Raw genomic sequence first — 21,253 nt, 5'->3', positions numbered from 1 at the left:
CCAAAAAAAAAAAAAAAAAAAAAAAAACTAAGTCACATTCTTCCATGCCCTAGTCATGTTCTATTATGCCAACATGAACCATAAAATATTTTTTATTTCTTGCAGGATAGAACAAACCTATGCCATGCCCTAGATGTATCAATGTGAGACATGTCGACCACTGCATGCCATTATTATCGAAGTATGTGCGCATCTTAGGCTGCAAATAAGCAAGCCACGTTTGCGTCTACTCCATTCTCTTTCACACTCCCCTAAACTAACAGCTATATTCTCCAATGCCTAAAACAACAGTCACAAATTTCATTGATGTAGAATTGAATTAACTATAATCCATTAAACTTAATAGAGTTTCAAGAGCAGCTAGAATAATACCAATAATGCTGAAAGATATCAAACACCTCACAGAAATAATATCATCATGAGTATGCTACATGAACTAAAGTAACTTCAAGACGTTAAAAGTTACAATCTTACTGAAGCGAGAATTTAGCTTTAATAAATTAAGACAACATGCAAGCAAAACACCAAATGACGATCTGCCTCAAAATATTATTACAAATAATGATATCACTTAACTACCTAAATAATCACCAGTGAGGTAAGCTCAAAAACGCAACATCATCACCACACATTGACAAATTTAAAGATAAAACTATGAAATCTCAGCAGAAATTATTTGATAGATGTCTAATGAGAATTTTGGTAATACGTTACTACACTCATGAAATAATAAACATAATGTCAAAATAAAAGGTAATCTTGCAAATCAATTTCGAGGACAACAACAAAAGGTCAGGACTCACCAAGTTTTCTGCACCAGGAAGATTTCCTCGTTTCGCAAGATTTACAGCAAGTTCAAGATTGTTTAACTGTTAAAGTACCAAATTTACAGGTTAAAAAACTGTAGGGACTATAAAGGGGAAAGAACAATTATACGAGGTTACCTGACCACTGACAAAAGGCACTATGGTTGCCTCGTTCACAGTTGCAAGCAGAACCTGACCTCTTCTATTAATGGCATAAAATCCACCAATAGATGAAGCTTCTGAAGTCAGAAATATAGGGTCGGGGCTTATTCGGTTTCGATAAACTGCTGCAGCTGTCTCCAAGTCATATACAAAGAGAAGGCCAAGCTTTGTGATCACATATATCAAACTATACTTCGATGAAACCTGAAAATATATAATTCTAAAGATTAAAAATTCATGCGAGTAATAACATTAATCATTATTAAATCTTCAGTTGAAGGGGTCATCTATCAGGATTCAATATCACTGACAAAGCATTTAAATGGACTCCCCTTGCAAAAAATTATTGCTATGCATGGAAGAGTTGTTCTAGAAACAAGATTCAGTTCTCCATAATGTCAGTTAAAAATATTCTAGGAAGTCCAATAAAGTTAATAAAATTTCAAAAAATTTTTGTTGGATCATTAAGTTTTAGCTATTACCAAGCCCGTAGAGATATTCCAAATCTATTTATATAATCTACCAATAAGAACCAATTAAAGAAAACAAGTTGAAACTACTTCAGGTTGAGTGGAGGAAATCTAAATGTTTACCATCAGTGAAAATAATAAGAGCTTGTTTGGGATCAATTTTGCTTATTTTTTTTTAAACATGTTTGCTTAATGTGTTCTTAATAATTTTTTGCTTCAAAAAATAAATAAAAATGTTTTAGAAAATACTTAAAACAGCTTTAGGGTCTTTTTAGTGTTTTCAAAATAATAATATCTCAATCAAATATATCAAACATGTTTTGTTTCAAATCAACACGAAAACAAAACAAAATAAAATTAAAAAATAAAAAATAAAATAAAAAATAGAAAAGAAAAAAAAAACAGAAGTGATCCCAAACAACCCCTTAGCAAATACATGACATGAGCAAATTATTTAGGTTGCTTTATTTCATATTGTCATTTTAAACTTCAGTTATTTTTTTAACATGATCATGATAAAATGCCTGTAAGGATGGTACGCAACCTTTCAATTTCCTATTATTTTATTAGCTAATTGGACTCATAGTGGATGGAATGGTATGGCTGTATGATAAAAATTAAATTACTTAACAGACCCAACACCAGAGTCGGTTCAGTTCACTGCAATTGTGGGTTCAGTGTTGCTATAATTTTAGCTACTAGTTCTATGTTTTCATCCCAACCGTTCAGCTGCTGTCCATGGACTTTCATTTGGGTTAAATTAGTTGCTAGATTGATGATTGGGTTTGCTAGTTATATCTGGCCATACTTTGCACTCTAAGCGCCTACTCCTTACTCCACCAACCAAAGATTCGGCCATCTTAATTTTGACCATTAAAAAAAAAAGAAAACTAAGAAATTTAAGGCATCCGATATCAGGTCCCTCCCACCCAAGGGATGCAGAAACTGCTCGCGCTCCTTTTGTTGCGTATAGCACAAAAGCTGAAGCCCTAAACTTCAACTCCTCTCGGTTGCAAAAAAATCCCTAGTCAAAACTGTCTCGCTCTTTTCCTTCTCCGTTGGCGTCGAAGCCCTTTCTTACCTCACTTGATTAGGATTCTCGCTCGGGATACAGCCACGACTAAGGCTAGCCATAAATGCAACCACGCAAATGCCGCAGACAAAGCCTCTCAAAATTATTAGAGTGTTCTTCCAGATGGGGTCGCTGCGCACGAGAGCACTAAAACTCCTTGTGTTGCTCCTTCATCTCCCTGTGTCACACATTTCTTCAGCCCCAATCGCATGACTCGCTCCAGCAACCTTCGCATGCATACCTTTCCCCTTCCTATGACTATCTTCTCACGAAACGGTCGTAACTACGACCAATTGAGAACGCAACAACAAAATTGCTGCGCACAAAGGCTATGAATCTCCTACTCTCCGTACTCAAACACGCTCCAGACCAAGATCTCGGCACTTAGCTGAGAAGATGGGATCTCAGTTTGAGAAAATTTTTGGAGTTTCTTTCATGTTCTAATTGAATGTCAGAGCTGAACTTCAGCTCAAGATTCTTCCCTCCTCTGCCTTCCCTCTTCAATTTCACAGCAGTGATGAGAACATGCCATATAAAAACCTTTGAAACTCCCTGTACCGAAACCTAGCTTGCACCTATCTTCAATCTAGCCTTCCACTGCCACAGCCTTATCCTTCGTGAGCCACAATCCCGAACCCAGCTCTAGACCGAAATTCATGCCATTCCTCCCTTCTTATTCAAAGCCAAACCTTCCTTCCTCGATTTATTATCAACTCTTTTATAGTGTATATTATATAAAAAATAAAAAAATATATCAAGAAATTTAAAAAAAATCGTGTTGTAGTTTTATTCTATCATTTCATTGTTATTGATCATCTCGATGCTGTCAACACTACCGAATCACGCCAAAGTATAAATAAATGGGTGTGCAAGGGTAATTTTCAAAATATCCATTCAGGAAAGCTCGGATACGTGTTCAGAGAATTTAGCACTGTGTAGCTCATTTGAAAATTTTTTACAGAAATCAAAGGACTTAAGTATTCGACCTGAGAAACGTGAGTGTTTGTCCTGGGAATTAAGTACCATTCAGAGAAAATAAAGTACCTAATCACTCGTGATTAGGGTTGTAAATTAACCAATGCACTCGATGGACAATTTGAACTCAGCTCGTTTAAGACTCGATCATGTTCATTCAACTTAGTAAATAAAAACATTTGAATAAATTTTAAAAGCTCGAAACTTAAAAGAACTGAAAATAAACATAGTCGAACTTATTCGTTTATGTTCACAAACAAACTTGTTTGTAGTTCAACAAATAATTAGTTAAATATTCGATATTAAGCTCGATAATAACTCGTATTATATATATGATATATTATTTATATAAAATTTAATTAATCAGAATTAATTTAATTATAAATTTAATAGTAATCTATTATTATATCAATAATATTTTAGTTTAATTATCAATTATATATTTATTTTATTAACAAGTAAATGATAATTAAGAATAAGATATTTACAACTAAAGAAAATGATATAAAAGATTTTTCTTGTGAATTTTTCATAACCTTGAAAGTAATGAGTCCATTGTTTATGATCATCACACTGCAATTATCAGCATTATTACTATTATTTTCTGATTAATATGGATTAAGTAAACGATCATCCCTATAACTTTTATGATCAATTTAGTTCGTCCAAAGTTGAACTATAGTGATATCAATAAGAATGATGTAGGTAATTAGTAAAGCTGAAAGATTTTAGAGTTCCTAATGGACAAATTAGTAGTTGTGATTACAATTACAAAATTATTTATTAAATTTTTTATATGAAAATATGTATTCTCGTCTGAATATTTAGCTCGTTTAAATACTCGTTCATTTGTCATAAACAAATCAAGTTCAAACATTGAAAAAATTAAACAAATTAAGTTTTAGCAACGTATGAAAGTTTGACACAAGTTCAAGTCGAACATAAACAACTTATAATTATACCTAACCAAATCTAAAAAGTGATATACTCAGCTCGGCTCGATTACAACCCTACTTGTGATTGTGCTTTTGACAAATACAGAGAAAGCATATCGCATATTTTAAGATTGTGGGTTGAAATAAATATTTTTGCTCACCGACAGACACGTCTCACGATATAGACCAACGAGTCTTTTAAGACACAAAAGGTTGGCATTCTCCCCATGCACCAATAGAGAGTTGTCGTCGGGAAGTTTTTTTTTTTTTTTGTGACTTTGACGTTTTATACATAAAAAATGTGTTGGTGTTGATCCTAAGAAGATCTAACAGTTCAGAAGGAAGAAAGTATGATAAAAAAGGTTCCACCGAGAGAAGACCAGAAGGCTCACTTATTCGATCGGATGTAGCCATCCAGACCAAAGCCGAAGACCAACCAAGCCAGAAGAAGGACAAAAAAAAATGATCGAACGATCTAAAATCCAAATCAATCAAACTAAAGAAAGATAGATAAGCATTCGAGTTGACCGCCACAAGAAAACCGATTAAAGTCATCGACCAACCCCCCGTAGATTTGACCCAAGAAAAAATCCATAAGGCTCACTTATTCGATCGACCAAAGTCATCGACAGAAGACCAGAAGGTTCACTTATTCGATCAGATGCAGCCATCCAGGCTAAAGCCGAAGACGGACCAAACCAGGAGAAGAACAAAAAAATGATCGAACGATCTAAAATCCAAATCAATCAAACTAAAGCAAGATAGATAAGCATCTGAGTTGACCGCCACAAGAAAGCCGATTAAAAGTCATCGACCAACCCCCCGATAGATTTGACCCAAGAAAAAATCCAATTCTTGAATATGAGTGGTTGTCCCAATAGATTATTGTAGTCATCCAACAGACTCTCGTCGTTGAGGAATTAGCAATCTACCAGGTTACGGTGATTTACACTCTACCCAAGCCTAGTCTCACTCTGCTAACAGAAGCACCTCACATAGGGATCGGCATAGTCTGGCCGACCAAATCATTCCTGGCTGACTCGAAGCTAATCAAGCTCCGACCGACCTACAACGCTGGCTCAACCTTAGCCGACCATATCGTCCTTACCGAACCAAAGCCATACTAGCCCAACCGTAGTAGTCAACTGATAGAAAACTTAGGGCTCTCGTTTGGAGAGGCGTCTCCGCTGCTTTCCTTTGAACGCGAAGTGGTAATATGCTGAGGGATCGTTTGGTGAGAGATTATTTTCTGAGCGTCTGCCAACAGTTTTAAAACACGAATGCCAGATTCTGTCCGTGAACGCAAGTTTAAAGGAACTTCGCCGAAAGGCGAAGTTCCCACAAACAAGGCTTTAAAGGAAGAAAGACAAGTCAAAAGAATTGTAAATGAGAAATCTTAAAAGGGAAGAAGAAATACCAAAGGGGAGGATACAAGAAAACCTATTATAATAATTCAGTATGTCATGCACTGATTTATTACAATCTAAACTCCCCCAAGTTATGAGAATAATCTTATAGATACAATCAAATATGACATCAAATCTATCCTTACTAAGACTAACTAAATTAATACAAATGATAAGTTTACATGAAAGAAATCAAATAAAATCAAAGTACTAATTAAAAAAAATAAATCCTAAAATATTGAAACTGTAATATAAATTTATTATGTTTCATCAACAATTCTAGAAAACCTTCTAAATATATTGTTACAAAAATATTCCCAGCACTAGAGCGTAGTGCTCATAAATCAATATAGCTAAACACAAATGCATCAGGAATGATATGAAGTATGATAAAACCACAAAAACGGTTGCATTAATAAGAGAAAAGAAAATTTTGTAATAGAAATAAAATATAAAATCCATTTCGTTTACAAATAGTTTAAGTACATCTAGCTATATGTATCAGACCGAGATCCAGAGCAAGAAAAACCATCAAATTACAAGGATAGAACAGCGTAGTAGGTGTTGCTACCTCTATGGAGAAATTAACTTCTTTCTGGAATTAAAATGAGATAAAATCACAGCTGAAGTACCAAATCATGCAGACTAGGTAGAAAATTAGATGGGAATCAAGCATATTAAAAAAAAACAAAAGCAACATGATATAAATCATGGAATGGGAAATCAAAGTTTTCAAATTTTCATCATTTGGAAATAAGATATTTTTTATTAATCCAAATTCCAGCACAATAAACCAATTTCTCAACACATGAAAATCTACATCTAGCAACTTGATAGGATTCTGGCTTATGAGCATGCTAAGTCCATACTCAGTTTTGAATAGATTGAATCCACTGAATCCATGGCCTTCTTAGTAAGAACCCACCAAGAAATTCTATTTATTTTATTCACTTCAACATTTCCAAGAATCATAATAACTAATTAGGCACGACTTGCATCATCAATAGATAATCAGAATAGGTGGCAATCTATTTTGTAAAGTCCACAAAATTTGGGATCAGTGGAATTGAAAACTGAACCTGCATGGCCACAGGAAAGTCATCACCAAAATCTGGCGGAAAGAATAGATCAGCTTGTTTCTTGGAAAAGCCTGGCTTGCCTGCACGCAAACCCAACAGAGCTACAACTTGAGTGCTTTTCTATGAAGCGAAATCTATGCATGTCAAAATAGACAGTAAAACAACAATTATTGAAAGAAATTACAAGAAAATGCTCAAAGGGAAAGATATCTTCAGCAAAAGCTAAAACCTTACAAAATGCAAGAAGATGCTTTAATTTTACAAAATATGATACGGTATACAAAAATCTACCAAATGTAAATGATGAAAAAATGATGACTACAAAAGTGTGGAAACAATATACAGAGAATCAGTATGATTCATTAATGGTTTTGACAAAAATTTATGATTCGTTGTCAACCTCCTAACAAACTCCAATTATACTCCTCCGGTAGAGCAGCCGGATATGCAGCAAATCTTAATGTAATAATAGAAAGGTGCATTCTACCAAGGTAAAAGATAAGAAGAGACCTGGCTGGGCCCCAAGCTCAATCACATGCAATTTCGAAGTTATTTGACCGGCATTGTGGGTCTTTGAGGCAAAACATATAAGGATTGATGAATTCTCATTTCCAACAACCTGTGCAAGAATGCCACCATGACCAAGTCAACGATATGGAAAAAATGCTATCATATGATTCAAATAGCCCACAGAGAGAGCAGAATTGCTCACTTTGAATGAAGCAAAAGATGCAGCATGTGCTTCGAGCGCTTGACTTCGTTGTTGATCAACAGAAAACAGCTGCATATTTCCTTTCACTAGTTGTGGCCTCTGTGAAATTAAAATAGAAAAGGAAAGGGAATGTGATTAGCCGAGCAGGTAGCCATGACACAATCTGGCATCAAATCAATACATGTCAATCAAGGTAGAGACCTTGTGTTTACACATTTAAGCAAATAATATTGAAGATTAAGCTTAAAAATCCAACATATAAACCATAAATGCTGCCAACCAATCACAACCCCTCTCCTCACCTTATAAATTGGACATGCACATAAAGTTGTGGCTCAGTGCACCAGAAGAAATCAAGCTGGAAAATGCGAGGAAAGATTTGTGGAGTCTATTGATGGGTCGTGAGGATGTTCACTATCCAAAATCTTCATATACATTCACATGACATTGCATGGATGATCAATAAACAGAGCCTAAATCATTTTATAGGTGTTATGCATGATGTACAAGAAACATAATGCCAAAGGAAAAGGAGCAGGAAATAAATTGAAGAAAGAACATAATGGAAACAATAAAAAATTTGCTCGTTAAAACCAAATGGAATATTGATGACTTGTGAAAATTTCAAAACAGATGGACTGTCAAATGTAAATAATTTGGCAGGTGAGAAACATGAATACATGATATAATTCAGAAAAAAAATGAGGGGTGGTACAACTATAAGAATGTATCACGGGCACAACAGAGCCAAACCAGTAATAAACAAGATGATCAATTAGCCAGATATTAAAAAAAAACTAAGGTACCACAATACCCTAGCTTTTGCTCACGCATTTTCAAAAAGAGATTAAGCATTTTTTTTCCAGAATCCAAAAGAACAAAGCTTTCCAGAATAGTCGCAAGAAAATCCCTCTTTAGAACTTTTCTCTCAAAGTAACTAAAAATTAAACTATTCCAGTAAATAGCATTCTTATTGATTTACCTCTGGAGAACCAGGAGCAATGCCAATAAGAACAAGCCACTTTTCTGATGGGTCACATCTGTAGTTTATGATTTGATTGTTAGTCAAATTAGCTGTCCGGTCAAACATTTTTACTGGCTCGGATTCTCCTGAATAAAACATAACATGCATTATTATCAGCACTGCCAGAAGTGAAGGGAGATGGGGCCAGGCTATAATCAAATTTATACCTTCTATTGACCAATGATATACAGATGTTTGTGTAACCAAACCCAACATTTTAGGAGTTATCCACTTCCAAAAGACAACCTGAAAATTTATGCATGTAATAATTTAATCAAGCATAAATAAGTAATGTAAAATAAGAACTAAAGACAGGGGATCTATAAAAGAAGATCTTGGCAGGCAATCCTTTTCTGAGTCAGTAGCACAATACCTGCTCGGGCATTTGATGTGATTTTATCTTGGCCTTCATCTCAATATTAAATATTTGCAGGTGGTCTTGAGTAGTTCCAGGTAATTGAGCTGCATATTTAACTAGGTTAGGATATTCAACAAGTGGCAACCAAAGAAACTATAATGGACAGAAAATGAGAACTAAAAGAAATGGAAAAGTCATAAAGCAACTTAAAGTTTCCTGGACTCGCTGAATCAGTTTCTTAAATAAATTACCATAATAAGCATTAAAAGCTACACCGCCCACTGGTTCAAGAGGAAAATTTCAAGTGCTTCAAATCAAATAGTGAATCACAAATTTAAAAGTAACTTATATCTTATTTCCTAGGAATTGTTGCGTAGCATGCAAGAAGTGTGAAATAGAAAGGAAAGTAAGTGAAACATTTCCAATACCTGAATTTAAATTCATGCCACAACGCCTTTTCATCAGGCTAACCAATAAAATTCTCCCCAAAAAGAAGTTATACGCTATGAATCAGTTTCTTAAATAAATTACCATGATAAATATGAAAAGCTACACCGCCCTCTGGTTCAAGAGGAAAACGTCAAGTGCTTCAAATCAAATCGTGAATCACAAATATAAATAGCATGTAAGAAGTGTGAAATAGAAAGTAATGATAGCGGAACATTTCCAATACCAGAATTTAATATCATGCCACACCGCCTTTTCATCAGGCAAACCAATAAAAATTCTCCCCAGACAAAAGTTATACGACACACTCCATTTTTCGGTCCACCAAAAGAAATGGGCAACAAATAATAGCTTATGTAATTTTCTTTTTATTGCAGTAATGTTCTCACATCCTTTTTTTTATAGTAGATTTTTCATTCTACTTATGTTGAGAAAGCCAGAGGTAAACCTAAAAAGACTTAAGCATACAACAACAACAACAAACCTTCATCCCACTAAGTGGGGTCGGCTAAATGAAAATGAATCCTTTTTATCATTTAATTCTATGAAGCCAACCTCACTTAGTAGGATGAAGGCTTTTGTTGTTGTCGTTGTAAAAATTCTCTCACATTATATGGAGTATAAAAATACATAACATAGTATACATAACAAAACTATATTATTGTGATCCAAGCATTATAGTATTGTACATGATATATGCTATTTATGATAAATAATATAATAAAATATTCATGGTACAAAAAAAAATGATTTATAACTTTATACTAATAATGGATAAAGAATATTTTTTTTCCTAAGCTTATATTTTTTGTTTATTTATATTTATGAAGTATGCAGTTATACATGCATGTTTATATATTAATCAACCAAAAAACGTTTATAGAAGCAGCATTCAAGATTCCACATACAAAGTGAAAATTGACCATTGACCTTTGAATATGTCAAAAGTGTAATAGGCCCTGATCAGCTTGTGACCTAACCTAGTAAAACTATTGCGGCCACATGATTGAATTAGCACAATCATGCATGGAACTGCTTGATGGAACAAACGTCATGAACCTTATTGTCCCAGTAGGTTTAGCATGGTATTGGTTGAGCCACTCTGTTTACTCAATATGGGTCCATTTAATAATGTGCAACTCTAGCTAATAGCTCAATTGGGTTTTAATTGACCTAACCTAGTCCCCGTTCATTGAGATAATCATGACAAATCCCAGAGGACCCAACAGGCACAATATGGCCATCAATTTGCTTGAACAAGTGACCCAAATACTCTCAGTCAACCAGTTGTATTAGTAAAAACAATCAAACCTTAGTTTTAGTTGAGTTGGTTAAAACAATCAAGCCCTACAATGGCAGACAGAGCTCATTCGTACCCTATTAAAACAACGATTGAGCCAAAGTTGACCAGATTTGGCCCATTTAGCTCTTCAGAATCCTGAGACCGAGTAATTGACCTTTTTAACTAAAGAGTAGGTCAATTAACCTCTGGTTAAAGAAATTAAGGTCACTAAACCTTAATTAGGCTCATTTGGCCATGTAGTGGACTCAAGTTGGTTGAATTTGAGCCCCATCCATCCAGTCACCCAACTTAAGCCCCAATTAACATGATTGATAGGTTCCATGATATGATTTGGCAAGGTTTGCTCCATTCAAGCTAATTATTTGAAGTTGACCAAACTGATCAAACTTGGCATCAGCACAGGCTTTGATCGATCTCAAAAGGTCTCAACGCTAGTTATAGAGACTAGCTCGGATCCTCAATTTCAATCCAATCTACACTAATTAAAACAGAAGTCATGTACAAATTTTTATTGGGCTATAATGTCCATCTTCGATTTAAATCTTACACCCAACTTTTCTTTGTTTTTACTCAATTATGCCTCAAACAATGTTAGCCACTTTAAATCGAGCTTCTTAGTTGATTCAATCTAGAAACATGTCTAAGGTAAGTTTGAGTCAAATATAAGCCTTGACCATGCTTAAACATAATTTGAGCCTTGCTCAAGATTGAGTCAAATTAGGCCAAATTGAGCCCAAACCGAGCACAATCAAATCAAATGGTTGCCTAAACTCAACTCTGAGACATGGATTTGACCCTAGGCTTAATTTTGATTCAAGATCGACTTGTCCTAAATGAAACACCTCTCGGAGTATCGAACTCAATGCGATACAAGTGGTACGGCCCTTTTCAATATCATCCCACTAAAGGGTTTGATTTTAAGACCATTTTGGCTCTTTTTATATAAATGTTTAAATGCACTCAAGAACAGATGCATAATCATGACTCTTTTTTTTTTTTAGCAAATTTGGATATGAGAACTCATTACAGCTTCTATTTTAGCTGTTTCATGTTGTGTGTCTAATCCTATATGTGCCCAAGAAAAAATAACCTAGGAATAATGCAAGGATGCAACGAGTTAATGTGGTAAAATAAATGTGAACTATGCAATACTATCCAAAAGTACTAAAATTTTTAATTAAGCTAATATGTAAGTATCATGAGGTAAGGTCAGATGATTGAATTCCACAAATATCAAATGAGTTCTAAGAGGTCTAATATAAAGAATTAGATGAAAGAAGAGCACTAAAGGATAAGTGGTAAGAGACCATGAAAAAAGCCAATGCAAGAAGAAGATAATTGGCCTAAAATGCCAATTCTAAAGTGAAATCATTATGAAGCTGAACAGTATTTCCTTAAAATACTAACACATCATAAAATCAGAACTCAAAAGCAGTATGCAATTAGGATAATATTGCCTATAATGATATGGGAGATGATTCCATGCTTACCATAGTTCTTTGAATATCATAGTTTCTCATTAGTTATAAATCAATATAACAAAACCTACTAAAGAGTCATTATTGACACAAAAGGTTCGATTCATGAAGCAAGCCAAAGAGAGATTAATTACCACAACCACATAAATAAAATAGCCTTCATTAATCCCCAAAAAGCATATGGGTTTAACATAAGTTGGCTATGGGGCCAACTATCAACAAATCCTTGAAATAATATCACAGGTGACAAAGATTGGTACCCAAAAAACAAACCAGAAAGAATTAAGTGAATACAAGTGAATACAAGGGTTCAATGCACTAAACAATTCAATATAAAAAACATAAAAAGAAAAGTAGTGTGAGAGTTAGACAGCAGCACAACAACGTGCAAAAGAGAAGCATAAGACAACAACTCCATGGAGGATTACAATCATTCAATAAGGCTATTAAACATTTCCAAATTTGTTAATACGTTAACTTCAATAATAACCAAAAAAGATGTTCTTGCAAGATAGAACATATTATGACACAACATTCAATAGACAACAAAACAACATAAAGCATAGAATATAACCTCTTTTGATGGTTACTTGAGCCTGATTTTTCATTTCTAACCAGATGAATAAAAGAAATATTGTGAGTTAAGAGTTCACAAAATTGTGAGAAGGTTGAATGAAATTACATCAAACTAGTAAGAACAAAAATTAGCATGAGAATCGAGAGAATTTATGTACGAATTAAAAAAAGTAAGTGTTTTGGCGGCCATTTAGCTTGCATATGCTGGTACATAAGGAGAGAGGTGAGGAGGAAAAAAATAGAACAAATGTTCTATGGTGGTTTTCTCCAAAGGCAGAAATGTTGAGAAGATGATCAAAAGAAAACCTTTGAGAGGAGAGAGATGATCTTATGACTAAGAGGAGGAAAAAAGAGGAGCACAAATGTCCTCTAGTGGTTCTCTTCAAAGACAGAAATGTTGAAAAGATGATTAAAATAAGAGTTTTGAGATGACATTCATTGCAAAATGGCTACGATCAGGCAAAGGATCCTCTCGCATTCATCTCAGCCTCCTACACACTCTTGTAAAATATATATATTTTTATAAAATCTAAAAAGAGAGGTATTTCATGATTTAATTGCATCCTTCAAAGATTATTGCTTATGTATCATCGTGTTTCATTAATAATTGAATGTCACTGAGATTGGTGAACAAGCATGATACCGGAACTAGTAGAAAAAGCAATAAAATACTCAAAACAAACTTTTATTAATGTCAACACAGCACAACACAAAATAACAGCACAAAACATAAACGACACGGGAAAACACCTCTAAGATGTATTCCAAGGGTAATAGAGGCCGGCTAGGTGGTTCAGGATGGTTGGCAAGGGTGGTGGCAGCAAGGGAGTGCTGATGGCAGCGAGGGGAAGGTGCAGAATTACAAGGACAGCAAGTATGAAAAGTTTTAGGTGACCGGCAGCAGGCAGATTGGTGGCTGCAAGGTGTTGGACAGCAAGGGCAGCGGCTGTGGGGTGAGGAGCAGTTGATTGGGAGTGTTGGGAAGGATGGAGGAGATGCTGGTTGGGAGAGCAGAGGGTAAGACAGCAAAAATGGCTGATTTAAGAGTGCAGACTGGCTGCTGGGAGGGACCTAAAAGGCTGAACAGCAGGGTTGCAGCGGCAGGAAGGGGGGGTCAGCAGCGCAGGGGGCAGCTGTTTGGGGTGGTCGGAGGCTAAGTGAAGTGGAGGAGAAGAGTTAGGGAAGATACAATCACCAACTCGGAGTATGATACAGCCGGAGCACCACCACCCTCTACAGCTCTACAAAAGGGAAAAAGACTCCACACAAAAAGTGAAAGCAAACACAACAAAGACAAAAGAAAACTTTAAGCATCACACCCCCAATTTATAATGAGAATTAAGACATATTTAGGTAATGTTTAAAATGAAAAGGAAGAATAAAGAATCAAAATTTCAGATTAGGCAAAGATTAAATAATTTGGAAAGGAAATATTTTAGATTTCAGATTTAAGAATTAAATAAAAATCATCAGATTTCATATTTCAAGAAAAATAATCAGATTTCAGATTTGGAAGGAACTTATAATTGGAAGGAGCTAGGAAGAAAATAAAGGAAAGGCAAGGAAAGGGAGGGAAAGGGGAGGAGGAAAAGGAAAGTGAGGCCAGCAGCCCTCCCCCCTAATGGTTGACGGTCCGGCCAAGTTGGACCGAACCATAGTTTGGTCCTCCCCAAAGCCCCGTGTCAGTCTCCTGGGGTTGTGGGAGCTTCAATCTTATTCATCGAAGCTTCTATTGGCTCATGGACGGTGAGGGAGCTATTGTAATCTTTCGAGATGAACGGATCGTCAACTGTGGTCCCAGTAAGTAAATCTAATAGGCGTCGTTCCAAAGCACATTTTAGTAGAATAGGCATTTGTCCATCTTTGGCACACCCTGAGCGAGAACTGTAAATAGACGGGTATTCTCACGAATCATGTATCGAGTCATCCTAGTTTTAACCCGCTTCTTCCACTCCTCATATTCGGTCGAGTGGAGTTGATGAACTAATATGTAAGGAGAAGTCAAATCTGGGGTGAAATTTGTGGCGGGTTGTGCCACTCTCACTAGCGACCATTTAGGAGAGAACTTCTTCGGTGAGAGGACCTAGATCCCATTGAAGAATTTTAATTCCTCTCAAGCTCCGAGGACCCATTTCAAAGCTAAAATTAATTCCTCCTATCTAGACATTTGTTGATGGGTATCCCGCTGGGCTGAATCTAACATTTGAAATACTCCCTGTAATATTCCAAGCATGGCATAAAATAAATCCTCTTCGAACATGCCTGACCTCCCTCCGTAAGGGGTCTATAAATCTGAAATAATTGTATTTCCCATCTATGGTGACCCTGTGTGTGATGTTGAATCCTCAAACTCATAACCCTTCGAGACATCCAACATTAGTCCTGCTGCTGTCCCTCTCAAAGTCTGCAAAATGCAAGCGTGAGGCACCATAATCTCATAAATTGTTGGACTGCCCATTACCTCAGAGTCACTACTTCCTAGAGAAGTGACTATTACCTCTACTGGAATCTTAATCTTACGATCAACTGGATTTGCTGGCGTCTCTTCATCGTTAGTTGAAAAATGAGAATCGTCTTTGAAGTGTGCATCTTCTTCCTGATCACAGTTTATCCCTTCGACTGGGAGCTGGTACTCCTCATTTATGTCCTCACCGCCTTCAATGTTTGCGGTGTCTTTACCCAACTTTTCGATGAAGCCTTGCTCGATCAAGTAGATCACTCCTTTGGTATGCATTCTGCTTCAACAAGTCCAAAATTGTGGCACTTGCCACATTTTCTGATTGTGACAGACTTGCGGATTGGTTTCACTGGATAATAGTTGGTGTTGTTGTCTCTCCACGTTGGAAGCAAGAGTCTGCAACTTTTATCAATAGTAAGTTGATAGGAACTGACGCTATGTTTCCCGCTTCATCTTTATATCTTCTTATCCCCCCTTCGACCTTTCAGATCACGGTTGAGAGTAGTCATCCATTAGATTTCATCTTCATGTCCGTAATCCAATGTCGAAGTTAGCGGATCTCTCGTCGTATCTACTCTCGAGAAGGCTCGGACATGTATCTTGTTGGTGACATGCTAAGGTTTAGGAAATAGGAAAGAAAAATTTTGGTTGGAAAGAAAAATTCATGTAAAAGAGGAAGGCGAGTAAAGCACCTTACCAAATTTGCAATAAACATTTGAATTGTAGTTTGATGAAATCAGCAATGCAATGTAAACAAATCTGATACAACAAGAGTGACTTGTTATGTATCACTTTGAGATGTTCCAAAGAGGACCAAAAAAATGACATTTATGACAAAGGTTCTTTTTTGTTTACATTGATCAGGCAATGAACCTTTCGCATGCCTATCTATAAAGAAAGATACTCTGGCGCACAACATCCACATAACATTTCAGTTCATGCAAATACAGACAAAATTTCAGTAAGTCAAAGAGGATGGCATATTTCTAATAATTAAATCTTGTGATTAATATCAATTGTACTATTGTACTGGTTTAAACAGCTGCATTGAGACTACAGGAGCAATATGAAAAGAATACTTTCTTTAAAAGAGCCTTACAAAACTTGGTTCTAAGTTTCTTAGAGGTGTTTGAGAGTTGGATCTAACAGGTAGATGTTGTGGAATGTCAAAAGGGAGAGAATATGTGGAAGTCGGTGGAGATTTGAAAATGAAAATTGATTGAAGTTGCTGTCCCGGAAGGAAAAACAGCAAAGGGGAGTCCAACAGGCAGCTAGGACAGTGTTATAGAAATGTCGGAAGATTCCACCACCTGTTCTCAAGATACAAACTCATCACTTGAAGACGGATATGCTACAACACTACAAAGAGAAAAAAGCAAAAAAAAAGTCTTTAAATAGCATAAGCCAAAACAGAAGTCCTAAAATCAGATTCTACATAATATATTTATAGTAAGACAAGATAAACCCTTAAATATAAATAAAATAAATAGATCCCGCTCAATCCCATCCTACCTAGACGATGCACTCCCGCATCACTCTCCCAAGGTCGGTGAGGCTCGCTTCTTCTCTAAAAATTTCAAGATCCTCGCAATATGGCAACAAATCAGTGACATTAAAGATAGTAGAAATATTATAGTTTCCCTGCATATCAACCTTGTACGTGTTATCATTAATTAACAACTCTGAAGGAATTGTCAGCCCAAAGTTTGAGCTCTCCAAATGACCATGTAAGAAACATCTCCTTGAATCTGATCTATACCAAGTCACATTCTCTGAAGACCATAGATTTCTTGTATTTATTAGCTTACTCTGATATATGGTGTTCAATTTAGCAAGTTTTTTCTACCTACTCAAATAAAATTTAAATTTCTTTCTCTGCCCTTTGCATCGGTATTAAGCTCAATAGCTAAAAATATCAGCAATAATTCCAATGTCCAATGGTGTGAGAGGTTATGCTCATATGGAATTTCAAAGGGGTAGTGACTTGTGGACTAGTTAACGGATCGATTATAGACAAACTCAACATGAAAAAAAATCAAATTCCACTGCTTGATGTTACTTCCTACAAAGCACCCAAAATTTTCTCAAATGATTTTTTATCTAGAACAAACATATTATAAGGCCTGGTCAAATTTTATGCGACCTTTTTGTTTGATAAGAGAGGTGGTTGGATGTATGGTTCCAACTAGTTCATTGGGGATAATTTGAGGTGCATAATGATTGTGTGCCATCCCTCTCTAAATTAAGACATCAAGGCTATGGTTTAGTTGTTTGAATTAACTTATCTCTCTCTAAGCTAAGACATCATGTATATTGTTTAGTTTTGTGACTCAACCCATCCCTTTCCAAACTAAGACAAGAAGTCTATTGTGAAGTTTTGTGACTTATGCATGTGTAGCATCAATAGAAATAGCATTGGATGTCTATCTATCAAGAGGAATTTACTCTCCACTAGCAATTGGCAACTTGATTGATTCTAGAATTGTCAACATTATCTCCAATGGTTCATTTCTATTTTGATTGATTTGTCTCAGCAAAAGCGACAAATTTAAACTTAAAAAAGTTCTCAAAATTCAGATTACAAAGAAAAAAAAAAGTAAAGATGCCCTATGAATTAGGTTTCCACAAGCTAAGAAACATTGAGAAGACAATAAAAAAGACATTTGGGAAAGAATTCTTGTGAATTAGCTTTAAAATTGCAAGATCTAGCTAAAAACTTATAATTACAACTGACGCAGTTAGAATACTTGTAATCACATAACAATTATGGGCAAGCAGCATGCAAGCATACTTTTTTTTTTTTTTTTTGCCAAAACTTAAACGAAAGAAAGAAACCAAGAAACAAATATATTTGGAGATCATTATAAATTCCATGAAAACCATAGTCCTAGAGATAAGGTCATGTATTTTGAAGATAAGCCTCACAAATGTTGGTTTTAAGGATTTCAAAGTTTTGAAATTCATAACATAAGACAAAAAGAAAGTCTGGCGGGCTTAATGAACAACATAAAAAAATAAAAAAGCTAAACTAACAGCTAATTGGAGGAAATAAAGAGGCAGGTGGGTTAAATGGTGCGTAAATACATCTTGATCAATAAATTAATGCCCAAGAGGACTTGGGCAAATCAAGGACATTAGCCAATTAAAATAAAAGTTTCAAAATATGCTCATGATAAGGAATTTTGGTAGCGTCAGGATTCACGGCTCAATAAGCAATTAAAGAATGAAGAGATAAAAGCCTTGCAGGCAAAGGATAAAATCCTTAACAAAAAATGATCAACTACAACAGTTCCAAAAAGAGTCCAGAGCATTTTAACATCGCTATAGAGCATGTTTCTTTATACAAAGCATTATATAAAAACACTAGCACATATTCACGTGCAAACATGGAACTTGAGGCAATGAATTGAAATATAGAACCCCATAAAAAACAGGTAAATATACCATGTATGCATTCCAGAGGACGAGCACATATTCACATGCAAGTATGAAACTTCAGGTAATGAATTGAAAAATGAATATGATCATAATATGTAAAAAAAATAGATAACTCTATAAATAAATGCTATATAATTCACACAAACTAAATCAAAAAGATGCAGTTGAAATTACCAAATTCCATATTTAAACAGCAAAGTAAACTTCCAGCAAAGTAAACTTCCCGACAAAATTATCTTTAAATTCCCACATATTCATCAATCCTAACGATTAAACAAATAGCCAGAACCTTTAAGGGCGAGAATCCTGCTATTAGGATTCATTAGAGCCGAGTCTGCAGTAATCGGCCTCCTCAAAGGCTGCATAGGCATGCTCATATCAATAATCACCACGCTATTCTGCGGAGAGGTCTCCCGCACGCATATATACTTATCCGATTCCATCGTCACATGTGTAAACGTAATGAATTGAGGATTGATGCCAGCGCTGGGAAGCTGCCATGGAAAAAAACCAGTAAGAAAAACCTAGCCAAAGAAAACAAAACATCCTAAACACTTCAGAACATGCAACGAGCGATCCAGATCCCAACAGATCTAAGGGATCCCTTCCTATGACATTAATTTTAGATCCGCGCTGCGGGCACAAGCGTAATCCGACAAGCTCCGACTCTACTCTATTTGGAGGTGAAGGAGAAGTGCGAGATGAGGCCTAAGAAAGCGGAGTGAGAGCTCACCGTTAGGACCTCCCGCATGGAGATCGGGGCGTTGGCCGCAGCCATGGCGATGGGATCGGCAGGCGGCTAAGCTTGAGGATCTGGAGTGGATTAAGCCTTTCGGATCTTCCGAAAGGAAGAGGGGAGGGAAGATGGGAAAGCTGGATCTCGGGCACAAGAGTATATGAGAGAGAGAGAGAAAGAGAGAGAGAGAGAGAGAGAGAGAGAGCAAAAGAACCTCCCTTCTCCCTGGTTGCCGTCAATGCGTGAAATGAATCGTCCGAACTCACAAGGAATTGCGAAGGTGAGCTGTAATGGACGGAGAGAAGAGAGAGAGAGTGGGTGCGCGCTGAATTAAGAAAGATCGGACGGTCTACACTGTTCACGAATCACGACGTAGTTTGCATGATGGTGAAAAATGTAAGAAAATTAGTTAAAATTGGAAAACATGGCAAGTGGACTCCAACTTGCAATCGAAATGGAAGTTATTTTCACACCAGCCCCTGCTTATTTTCTTATTAGTTATCGACATAAATTTAAATATATTTTTTATATAAGTATTTATTCTGAAGCATTTTTCGAATTAACTATTTTCAATAAAATTTAAATTCGAAATTGAGGAAACTTTGATTTAAATTTATGGTCTAAGCATTATTTATTTTTCTCAGAGTTCAATTGGATGCTTATGCAAAACAATTGATCATTAGATTACTTAACTTGAAATGTAGGCTGGGATCTATCTTATAATTAAATTAGTCATTACGTCTCTTTGACAATTGATCTATTTGATAATTTTAGATCAAATATTCTAATCATTTGGCCTAATATTTTCGTAAAGTTCACTCCACTAAATCATGGATGGATTGATATATATGTATATATATATAGACATTGTGAATTGAAAATTTTGCCCCTAGCCAACCCTTTGAATTATGCCCAATTGATTAGAAATAACTTAATAAAGTTAAATAAACATTTGATGTGCTCCAATTGGACTGTTTGGCTTAATTTGACAAATCATTTGTCCCATTGGGTTATTTAAACCAATTTGACTCTATTTGTTCAAATTTAAAAGGACAAAAATCTTCAAGCATATAATCTAAATGCAATTGAACCCAAGTGACTATTAGATTAAACCAATTAACCCAACGAGAATAATTCTTCCAAAGTGACTCATTTACAAAAGTTTACAATGTTTGAATCCTATAAATCAGTTCAATCAAATTGGAATAATTTGTTCAAATTGAGCTCTCATTAAGATGTCCCTAAGTGTTTCATATAGATTAGTTATTTAAGAGCCTCTAAATTGGGATTAGCTAATTCTTATTACCAAAAAAATTCAAATTTAACCCATGTGGTATGTATTGACCAAATTGGTAATAAGATCCAATTGACCTAACCAACGCTCATATAGTGTCTTTAGGGTGTCTATAGTTTAGCCAATACCTAGAGGTTCAATTAACCCCATGGATTGTCCAATTGGTTAACCATTTCCAAGTTTGACCCCATTGAACTCATAAAAATCCAATTCATATAAATCACTTTTAACCTTTGAATTGATCAACTTAAAGTGAGTCCTAAACTCACAATAAGACTCTCTAATAAATATCATATTCAATTAGTCAATTAACCAATTGAATTGATCAATTGCTTTCATTTGACCCAAGTTGACCAACTAAAGTTAATGTGCCAATTGAGTAAAATAAGTGGCAAATGGGTAAAATTGACCTTATTCATCAAATTACTTTAATCAATTGCGTATAGATCTCCTGTGAAGATCTTGGCTTCAATAAACTATGTTCAACACCTTTTAACCATTTGTTCAACCAAAGTTAATCAATG

The 21,253-nt window shown here is 35.5% G+C and overlaps 1 protein-coding gene across 1 annotated transcript in view; it reads right to left on the bottom strand.

Moving 5' to 3' along the window:
* LOC110018666 (clathrin heavy chain 1) overlaps nucleotides 1-19,732 on the bottom strand; it is a 29,161-nt gene extending 9,429 nt beyond the window's left edge. The window contains exons 1-10 of the mRNA XM_020716053.1: nucleotides 19,433-19,732; nucleotides 18,989-19,193; nucleotides 9,015-9,103; nucleotides 8,809-8,887; nucleotides 8,600-8,727; nucleotides 7,618-7,716; nucleotides 7,416-7,524; nucleotides 6,906-6,985; nucleotides 945-1,172; nucleotides 804-869 (exon numbers count right to left, since the gene is read on the bottom strand). Coding sequence (XP_020571712.1) covers nucleotides 804-869; nucleotides 945-1,172; nucleotides 6,906-6,985; nucleotides 7,416-7,524; nucleotides 7,618-7,716; nucleotides 8,600-8,727; nucleotides 8,809-8,887; nucleotides 9,015-9,103; nucleotides 18,989-19,193; nucleotides 19,433-19,477 — 1,128 coding nt within the window. The 5' untranslated portion in view covers nucleotides 19,478-19,732. The remainder of the gene's footprint in view (nucleotides 1-803; nucleotides 870-944; nucleotides 1,173-6,905; nucleotides 6,986-7,415; nucleotides 7,525-7,617; nucleotides 7,717-8,599; nucleotides 8,728-8,808; nucleotides 8,888-9,014; nucleotides 9,104-18,988; nucleotides 19,194-19,432) is intronic.
* Between the last annotated feature and the right edge of the window lie 1,521 nt (nucleotides 19,733-21,253).

The sequence above is a fragment of the Phalaenopsis equestris genome, unplaced genomic scaffold (assembly GCF_001263595.1).
Source record: "Phalaenopsis equestris unplaced genomic scaffold, ASM126359v1 Scaffold000030, whole genome shotgun sequence".
NCBI lineage: Eukaryota > Viridiplantae > Streptophyta > Magnoliopsida > Asparagales > Orchidaceae > Phalaenopsis > Phalaenopsis equestris.
The sequence above is the reverse complement of the archived record's forward strand: the minus strand, read 5'-3'. Positions and strand labels throughout refer to the sequence as shown.